At 38.7% G+C, this 10,623-nt stretch overlaps 1 protein-coding gene across 1 annotated transcript; it reads right to left on the bottom strand.

Annotated features, from left to right (window-relative positions):
* Nucleotides 1-5,109: 5,109 nt before the first annotated feature.
* Nucleotides 5,110-7,084, bottom strand: LOC113685906 (uncharacterized). The gene is made up of 2 exons (XM_027203488.2): nt 6,809-7,084; nt 5,110-6,300 (listed from the first exon to the last, which is right to left on the bottom strand). Exons 1-2 carry the CDS (start codon nt 6,879-6,881, stop codon nt 5,849-5,851), a joined length of 525 nt encoding a protein of 174 aa, XP_027059289.2. The 5' UTR covers nt 6,882-7,084; the 3' UTR covers nt 5,110-5,848.
* Between the last annotated feature and the right edge of the window lie 3,539 nt (nt 7,085-10,623).

The raw sequence follows: 10,623 nt of genomic DNA, 5'->3' as shown, positions 1-10,623 counted from the left end.
AGACTTCGCACATTCTTTACTTTAATCGTATTTATCCCGGCAAAGATCACAATATCTTAACAACAAGACATCTTGTTTTTAGAAGATTAACTAATTAATTCATTTTGATTTAATCCCTTTCAATAACCCGCAGAAAAAAAAAAAAAAAAAACGACTTCTAATAAATAATTTACAGACAGAGAAAAGGCAACTCATTAACAACAAAGTATAAAAATACAACTTTGCAAGGCTGGGTGACTCGCTTGTACCGTGTGATCTCCCCCTTCCCCCCGCCACTTCTGAAATAAATTAACTAAGAAAAGTAGTTCGGTTAGCCCTAAAACGCAATCTTCTTCCGTTGTTTAGGAACAGGATTGAGAAAGTAGGCTTCAAGAAAAAGAAAGTAGGTGTTTACTTCAGCCTATTAACGGCTATTTACAAAACCGCCACCAAACACGAAAAATTTGAAAACCGCGTGAATAAAGTTATAATCTTCCGCAGCCGCGCCGTAATTTTCCAACTGTAAACCGCCACGTATACAAAAATACGACAGTGACCGCAAACCGACACTCAAAATTAGTCAAAACAACAAAACCGCCTGAGTATCATGAGAAGAAGCTGCGATTTATGCTGCGCTGACAATTTCGACCAAACCGCCGGCCAAGAAAAGATATTCACCAAGGCTGAAGGGGGAAGAAACTACCCTGGAAAGTTTATGCTCAAAAAACTTGTGCGAATGTGTGGGTTTACTCTGCGCCTTATCACTTAAAATGAAACTTAATGTTTTTGTTTGTGACGGCAAGTATTTCGGAAGAGCTAATATAATTGAAATCCTTCAGATTTTTTAATGGATTCTTCCCGGCTGGGTACCAGGCCGGCTTAGCAGGGGCTTGGTAAGAACACAGCAACACTTGTACAAGAGAGCAGAAACATGAGAGAGAGCTACCTCTACTCTCTGTGCGCTCTTTGGCGCGCGTGGCTTTTCACTCGCGCGTAGCTACTCACTTGCGCGAACCAATCTAGATCACTCGTAAGTGATTAGTACGTGATCATGAACAGTTGCCAGTAGGTCAGTATGAAGGCTCGCAAAAGGGGTCCGTCAGTATAGGTCCTTCTATTTAGAGGCGTCACGTACGCCAGTGGGATTTCTTATGAGACTTCTTTCGATGTAAAAAAAAAACAGCAAGATATTATAGACCATGCAATATACACCAGTGAGGACAATAACATAGATATATGTTCATATCATGTAAGTTGGCACTATGTTATAATCAAATAATCCTAATTTCCTAATACAATTTTGCTTACACTTCAAGTTCAATTCTTCAGCCAACTTCGTCTCTACATAAATCTTAAATCCAACTTTTCGACTGAGAATTTTTTTTGCGTTCTCTTTTAAATTTTCCGGCGTGAAAAATGTATCTTTGGTCAATATGAATAAAATTGGACCCATATCAGGAAAATAATTTGTGCATCTGTTGTGGTCAAAGTGACTTAAGGTATTCATGCTTGGATCAGACCCAGAGCCTAGCCTTCTCCAGCATAAGAAGTGGCCTTAACATATTGGTGGTAACAGAGGGTAGCGTTTTAAGTTAATATTATTATTCATATTCTGGATAATGTGCTCGACAACCAGGAACTTCTTCAATTGGTGATCCCTTTCTTTATTCTCATGATCGTTATATTTGATTCAAAAGTGAAACTGTTAGGAGAAATTATTAGTCTGTCACTCTAAGGGGTTAAAGGGTAAGAATAACAACATTCTGATATCGATATCCACAATGAGGAGTCCCACTTTGATGTGTGTAGCAAAGGGTTTATACGTGACCCGTGAATTTTTTAGGAAGGCAAGCGTGATTCGTAATTCCTTAACACAGCATCTGGGGCGTGATTCGCTTTCTGAAATAAACGAGACACGTGAATTTTTTGTTCCATTTCGTGAAAACCCTAAAATCCCTGAAACCTTGCGCACAAGAAGAGAGATTTGTTTTTCCCTCTCGTAAGGGTGACGCGTGAATTTTTCTAAATTTCATGCGTAGAACGGGATCAGGACTCCCTTTGCTACCCTCTTTGATGGTCCTCGTCTTTCGATTGATCACGTTTTGATTGGGATCGCACTGCTATATCATTTAATATCACACACTTCGCCGAAGCGGACAAAGATCTCTAGGTTTTAAATCATAATTATAACACCGTATCAAATTCGCGCACTTGGATCTTAATTTGCGGGGGAAATGGAGCCGGTGCTTGGATAAACTTAGAAAACTTCGGTTCTCAGTCGTTTATGTTTCATTATATCTCCTATTCTCCCTGATGGTGCGAATAATATAAACTTAAATCACTACCAAACGATTTATGATCAGTTGATTCATTTAGAAGGTGCAGCGAGACTCTTCAGCCACGCGGTGTTAAGCACGGTCGGTAACCTCCTTGCCAATAGTAAATTCATCGCGAGCTAAGTCTTTCTGCAGGGAAAAAAGACAAGTTATTCATTGTTGATAGTATATTAGCCAAGTGATCTAAAAAGATGGAATTGACCGCATGATCTCATATCTCCCACGACCTATGCACGCCATTCTTGACCCTGGTCCGAAATGACTGATGTGATCGATGTGAGATGGGCGTTTCCGGCCACTTGGTCTCAACGTTTTGTTCTGTTCAAGAGCTGTCACAAAAAATGACGTTTCGTCGATCAGGCCAGTCAAGAGAAATTGCAAATATTTTCATTAACATTTATATTTGTGAATCCTTCAACACAGCATGAACTTGAATACTGTAGCGTGAGCTCTTCTCACCGTCGAACGATGCGTACTATATCAAAGTGGTACTTCAGGAGTCTGTCTTTCCTAAAATGTTGCCCGAGACTAGTAGAAAGGAGTGAGGATATCAGAATCGATCTACAGATCATCAGATTTTCTTGACACATACGAAACTGCTGAATCATGTGGGCGAGTTGAAAGTCTTGACTGAAATTGTTCGAGCTTCATTAACTCTGGACCGGACTTGGAGACAAAGGATAAAAGATCTGTAATGAAGTAGCGTCAGTCTAACGTTTTGAAACATATTAAGTACTCCTGAACGTTTCTCTATTCTTGTGAAACTAGACCAATACAATATAATGCTGATGTTCCCATGCGAAACAATATAATCATTATTCGATGGCAATCTTTCACAACCAGGTGATTTTGAATATCGGACGGATTCAGCAAAGTTACACGGAATTAATTTGTCAAGGATTAGTTATGTCAGGCGCGCATATCAAACAAAGTGTAGGTCAATAAGAACCAACTGTGATGAGAAGAAGAGTTCAATGCTCAAAATGACGAGAATTTTCAGCTATCAATGAAACCACTCATTCTCATTCGCATAGGTTCAAGATACATGGAGCGTCCTGCAGGGATTCAGTAGGGAGGCGAGTTATTGGAATACAAGAGAAATAAATCTCTTAAAACTCACAAGCGAGTGTGGCACAGAAATAGTACTTTTAAAGAATCGTTGTTTTAACAATCTGCCATGTAGATTGCGATCGCAAAAGGTCTCCGTCAGAATGCCAGTGAACTCGAACAGATATGTGAGACTGTTGTGGCTAGCTCTTTCCCCATGTAGTAGAAACTGAATTAAGACGGCGTCAGAAAATTATAATATCTCAATGAGGTTTAAAGTCATTTCAGTTGATCATCATCATTAATATATCGGTTATTATTTCACTATCAGTATGTGTAAAAATTCTCTGAGTACTTCTGTTGGAAGTTTGGCGAGGATCCAGACAAATTTGTGGTTTCTCGCTTCGTGCCTCTAAACTTTTATCTTTTTTTTTACTCATTACGTTTCCGTCAATTTTTGCAAGCACCGGAAAGCGAAAAGGAAGAACACATCGAAAAAGGTTAAAAATAGTCAAACTGTTGTTTGTTTTCTAGAAAATTTACTGTAAAAATCTTCACTTCGTCCCGCTCACAAAATTAAATGTACTCCACTCAACACGACAGTTTGGTTAACTCCGATTCAGCCGAGAGTTTGTTCGCCAAATTAATTCGATTAAGTTCTTTTACCGAAGATCTTCCATCTTAGTTTTTACCCGCAACGACCTTAGAGAAGAAGTTTTTCTCATCTCGATTTAGCCACAAGTGACATTTCTACGCCATCAAAATGAGTTGCAAGTAAAAATTATTCGGCATTGAGCACCTATTCACAGTTGTTAAATCCTGAGAAAGACAAGACACCACACCACGCATTTTAGATTCTGGAACTTACCAAGTATTTTTCACCCAGATATCATTTTCTTAAACACTTCGCTATTGAAAGATTTTCTCTGCCGTATGGCATCTATTGTTAAATATGGCGCAAATCAGTTTTTCCTAATCGCTTTACCGTTCTCCGTAAACCTGTGGATTTTTCAGAGCCATTGCGAAGTATCTATCTTTACTAGGGCATTAGAGCTTAATTTTACATGCAAAACCGTTGGAACTGGTGTTGAAAAGTAGCAGGTAACTAGTTCCAAGTACTCGAGATTCAATAAAAAATCCTATGTTTAACAGAACGCGTGATATATCGATATACTGCGGTGATCATACAACTTTTTCAAAATAACTTCAAAATCAAATTAGATTTGGAAAACGAAGGTTCGATCGCTCAAAACCGGATAAAGAAAGGCCTCGGGCTATAAATCAGTTTGCTACATATAACATAGGTCAGATAGAAATATGTTGAAGTCAAACAGTTTTTATGAATGCTTCCTTTGTGTCAAGTCCTTAACTTCTATTCTCGCGGTGATTATTATTGTCTGAAAAATCTGGGTAATGGAAAAAGCTGTGAACTGTTAACAGATGCTATTTATTACTAATTTTTATACTTCTATTGTTCTGTTGTGATCTTTTTTTTTAGTTTTTCCGTTTCATTATCTTTCAGGACGTTATTAGGGAAGTTTGTGTGTTTCGTTTCCCGTTCACTCGGAGAACGTTTCCGAGGGAACATTTTCCTGTTGATCAAAATATTGGAAATTTTTTGTGTTTGTTTATTCTGCTAGAGAATTCCCATTCTTTTATCCCGCGGAACGAAATCGGCTTAACAAATGTAAAGCACGCGTAAAAAAACCGAAAAAAAATACAACTACACAAAATGAAAACAGGCGAATTAAATACAGGGTTTTTATTTACAGTTTAAGTGATTACCAACTTATGAAAATACGGCCTGTACTTTACAGCTAAGCTAAACACATGCAAAAGAATGAAAGTTGATATTTCACTACCAATTACAAACATTTCTTGCACGTGGACTGCGCTTGGTGTCACGAGCCTATGGAAATCGCGCCTCCATACACAGCAACCTGGTATCATGTATGTACAAAATACTTATCGTGTTTCCCGTGTCTCTACATTTTTTTTTTTTGGGTACCAAAAGTTTCTATGAGACCTACATTTTAACAAAAATCATCTGGAAAGATGTGTTTGAACGAAAAAACAGCCAAATTTCTTTCCCTTTTAAAAACTTGAGACATTACGAGTGACATATTTTACAAGCTTTCAAAGCAATATACAGATCAAATTACCTAAGAACTTAAACCAATGTATTTTAGGAGACAACATCTAAGTGTTTCTACAGGAGTAAAACGCGAGCCACTGAAAACACTCCATAAGGAAATCAATATTGAAAGAAAATTTCGAAAGCAGAAAAAACAGCAACCTATTTCAAAAGTGTCACAGTTACATTCATGGCCCCTTGTACCCTTTCGACTTTTGAACTGAATTATACACAAAATCTGTTCGTAAAACACACTAAATTTATCACTTCAAAATACTGACTCGTTCAGTTTTGAAATTATTTTAGTTCAACAATTAACGTTCCCGGCTGACTATACTTGGTGGTGGTGACTTTAAGGCTCTCGGTTAGATCTTGCCTTCTCGCGTTTAGTTTGCATACCATCATCACAACACTTGTAAAATACGCTCTTAAGCTGAAGCTTGATGCAATATCTGTTCAAATGATGCATGAAACGTTTCGTGGCCCGCGACGGTTTTCGCCATTGGAAGCGCTGCCTTGCGTAATGCTCCATGTTCCTGTACTTCGCGGAATAGTATCTGTCTATCGAGCAGTACAGACCCCTATTGGCAGCGCGGTAGCCGATTCGGCAACATCTTTTGATCATGTGTTTCCTACTGGACGTCTTAGAAACCACCTTGACTTTAACAGGGGGCTTTGATGATACGGACGGCCGCATTGTCGTGGTTTCTCCTTGAGATCCAAACGCGATAGATCCGTTCGCAGAATTCCGCTGGTCCATTTCCGAGGAGTTCCATTTTTCCGGATGTTTGCGATGTTTCGAACCTTCACGCAGAAAGAATTACAAAACCATGAATAGTGAATATTTTGCCAGATTTACTCTTCGATTGTCTGATCCCCTATTGATTCAGTGAAAGGTTTGAAGCATTTTCGCGGGATCGTTAACAAAAATGGCTTGATCTTTGAACCTTTTGTCTTTTAATGCCCACGTACAAAAACTTCAACTATCTGTTGCTTTCAACGTACATCACATCACGTAGTCGTGATTTGCATTAAAAATAATCTGTCCAATCCTGAAAGGCCTTTACTCGCTCCTAGTTACATCTAATTAAACGACACATATTTTTTTCCTTTAATAAATCGATAATTTAACGTGTGGCTGCCTTTTGTTGTGGCGAAAAAAGCGGGAGACTGCTAACGTCTTCGAACACAGAATTGAAATTCCGGCACTTGTGAATCAATGAAATTCTTTCGCAGTAATTCAGTGAATATTTTAGATAATTCTAACCAATAAAATCTAGCATCGAAAGAGAATTACTCGATGTGGACTCACCTTTTCGCGCGTAACTCAATTCACACAAATAGATCAGAGTGAACACGATTGTAATCTTCGTTGCGAAATTCATGGCTTCCTGTGTTCTGCGTGTTTGTGCCTTGGACGAAAAGCAGAAGTTTTTTCACGAGAGTCGATTTGACTAAAGAGCAAGTTGTGATTTGTCCGCTCAGCAATCCAGTTTCTGCTTCGTTCCGCGCCGATGTATGCTGAATGTAATCAGGTACCAAATCTTTCAGCCGTCGATGATTGTCCTCTGAATTCCCCTGGCAATATGCGTTTGAAATCTCAGCTCGACCAAATAAACACTAGCATTCAGGAGAAATCATGCGAAACATCCCAAATAGGAAACCGCTCCGGGTGGGGATGGGGGGCAATTTATGACGCACCTAGAATCGTAAACTACCAATCTCAAATATTCTGCTAAGGTGGCGTCACCTTGGAACATATTTGATTGCCTGTGCTTGGAAATCAAGCGGATGTTTTAAAACTAAAGGCCAAGACTAAAGGATGTTTAAAAAGCAAAGTTTTTCTTGTGCTACCCCTCTCTTGTCTTTAGAGAAACAATGCATTTAAATTCCTTCATAATTGATGTCTATTGTTCACCGAGGCGAGGTTATAGTGGATGATATTTTTTCTATGACTGGCTTAAGTGAATATTAATCACGAAAAACAAATTTCAGATTTTATAAGTTCTCGACATGAGAGAAGGAAAATATCGTTGTTTAAGCTTTCAAAAGAGAGCGCAATATTGCAACCAGGCGATATTAGCGCGTATTTTCTTTGACGGAATGAGCATCAATGTTCTTGAAGAAATAATCGCGAAAGACCATTTCACGCGTCATTCATTATATGACCTGATAAATTGTTGCATGCTGAGCAAACCAAACTATGCTTGTGGCCACTTTTAAGTCGATTTAGGAACAGCCATTCTCCTCAGATAATCCTAATTAAGTTTAAGCCAAGATTTAGCTTGTAATCACGAAAGCACTAAAGTTCCGCAAACACCGTGAACAGCGCGTCAGACGAGACCGGTAGTCGTGAAATTTAACAGGCAAAAACAAGGAAACAGAGGCACTGCTGAATGTCTGTGTCGAAAACGTTCAGGAACTTCCGATTTATTTATTTATGAATAGTAACTTTTTCTCCCTTTGATAGCATCTAGAACAATCTGATAGCGAAAGCTGTTAACATGTTCTAGTTGTAAGAGGTTCTTTAAGTTTAAGTATGAGAATCTTATTGGACGCAATTAAGCTGAAATATCTCTCAAACTTGGCTGGATCGTCTACAAATAGTACTCAAGCTAAACACCGCATCGCTCAGGTCAAATATGGAAGGGTGACATTTTGGACTGTTTATCATAAGTGAAAAAGCCCAAGCTTTGAAAGGGAAAGGGCCGGCTGGCAGCTAACTATTTCAATTTCCGAAGTGGCAATATCACAGGCCAAAATAAGCCTTAAATACACGACAATTTGGAGCCGCTGCTGCCAGGCGGGACTAAACAGTCGAAGCCGACGCCCTACCCGTCAAACAAAGGTTGTTTTCGTGTAAGAGCCGAAAATTAGTGAATGAAAACACTTTATTTTCACACCTGACATTTGATGCAAACAATAAAGATCTTTATTTGTACAGAAAACCTGGAATAGCAATCTGAATGGCTTTGGAAAACAAGCTGGTGTTTCTGTTGTCAGAAAGGCTGTTTATTCAGCTCGCAAGGTAGAGAGGAAGTCTAAAATCACGCTACATTTCGGTTGAACAAAGTTCACTTAAGCTCACTTATCTTTCGGTGAGAGTGAGAATTTTGCCGTTCCCTCAGCCCCAGAGTGAAAGAGCTCAGGGCTTGAGGACATCTATTTCCTATTATCATGTGAAATCATGAGGATCAATCATTACCTTGCCAAACAAGCTTTGGTCTGGAGACTTCATTATTATTTGCCGTGATCTATTTGCTTCCAGCAGAGCTATATATAGCCGTGTTTTATGATGTTAAAGTTCATCCTAAAACTGGTGCTAAACTACAATGCTCTGATTTAACCGGAAGGTTTATCAAAATATAAATGACGCTTAAAATAACCTTTCTGTAAACTGAAACAAAAAAAAATTTGAAGAGCTCATTGGAACACAAAGCATGATCTAAAGAACAGGAAGGAAGTTCCAAGATTCTTCCCCAGAGGCTAAAATGGCTACTTGGGTTATCATTACGTACGTGTTTGAGTTTTAAAGGAATAAGTTTTGAAAAAATGGAGAATCATTCGCCATTTAAAGCAGTCAAGCGAACCTAAAACCTTCTTCTGGAATTTCAGTAAATTCAATATATCGAAATATATATATGGTTGGCCATATTTGATTAGCATGCAATAAGGTAATTCCATAGAACTGCCGAGCCTCGACATGAGAACTTGTGATTAACGATCACAACTTCAAAGGCGCCGGGCATTTTTATCTTTCCATCATTTCAAATCTATATGACCTCTTGATATAAGATTATTTGCTATTGGAGTTGCTAATCAAAGTATAAATCCCAGCAGATGAATATGCCGCTGTATTCGTCCGGGACAACAACTGACACGAGGAATTCAAAAAGCTAATTCTTTATCGTTTCAAAACAAATGATCGTCCGTCCGAATTTTTTCCAAATCAGCCGTGCACCGACTTGCCACAACCAAGCTTCGTTGCGTGCAAGTTTCAACTCTAAGCCGTTTCTGTACGAGGCAGGAGTACAATGTAAGAATTACTCGAAGCCGACTAGTTAATTGGCTGTCCTCGATCGACTAATAAGATTTTTTTGCGGTTACGCCGCAAGATTTAATGAAAAAAGACTGCGAAAATAAGGCTTAATTCAAACATGATTATACGTTTAACGACGAGGACGTTACACCGCTGCTAATTCCTCCTGTTTGGAGTTTTCCCGGCACGACGAAATCGTTATTACATCGCACTTCTCTCACCAATTAGCGTTTCTAGAAACTATGAGTTCGTGTCAGGATAAGATTGTGTGTTTAAGACCGGTTGCTAGACCAAAGCGTGAACAAATTCTCTACGGGGTACAGCTATCTGTGGGTCGTCTTTAATTCAAATACGGCCTCCTCTTAAACCTTCCCAGCTCTTTAGACAAATTAATAATAGTATTGATCCGCTAATAGCGAAAAGACTAAATGGGTTCTGATAATATTTTGATGTCCTTTGTGGGAATTAACTGCACATCCAATCGATCAGATCAAGACGACTTCAATTTTTCAGCTATAAACTTATCCACTTCAGTGTTAGGTTTTTAAGCCGATCAAAGGTAAAAGAGAAAACCGAGTAAAACGGAACAAAAGAGAAATCTGAAAAACAAAGAGCTTGAAAGTCACTAATTCTACTAAATGATACCAAAACAGCTCCAAAGGCCATAGATAGAACGAGCAACTTTTTACAGTGGTGAAAATTTCCTGTTAAAAACAACACAACTACGACAATGTCGCTGTCAAGCCTTAACCATCAATTTTCAGACGCAGCATTTGAGCTTTCAAATGCTGAATATTCTCGAACGTCAAACTTTAAAAGTGACTGCTATCATTGCTATTGTATGTAAACAATTTTTGGGCAAAAAAACACCTAATTGGATTGTGGCCGGCAACTGAGTAAAATGTCAACAAAATGACCTTCAGAGTAAACAAGAAATGTTTTTTTTTCATCTCTGATATCCCTAAATTCTTGAGTGTCTAGAGAAGTTGGAAAAACATCCTAATTTCTCAACTTTTCTCGGTTATCTCTGTCTAAGCCTCTGACATAATTCAAGCCGTACGTTCTACACTATGTCGTTTCCGGCTGAA

Source organism: Pocillopora damicornis, chromosome 12 (assembly GCF_964200805.1).
Source record: "Pocillopora damicornis chromosome 12, jaPocDami1.2, whole genome shotgun sequence".
Taxonomy (NCBI): domain Eukaryota; kingdom Metazoa; phylum Cnidaria; class Anthozoa; order Scleractinia; family Pocilloporidae; genus Pocillopora; species Pocillopora damicornis.
This window is presented reverse-complemented; position numbering and strand designations above follow the sequence as displayed.

Bases quoted from the DNA above. Each gene is read 5' to 3' on its own strand.
- LOC113685906 (XM_027203488.2), bottom strand. From the start codon at position 6,881: ATGAATTTCGCAACGAAGATTACAATCGTGTTCACTCTGATCTATTTG. The intron at 6,301-6,808 runs GTGAGTCCACAT...TTCTGCGTGAAG, and splicing joins ATTGAGTTACGCGCGAAAAG to GTTCGAAACATCGCAAACAT.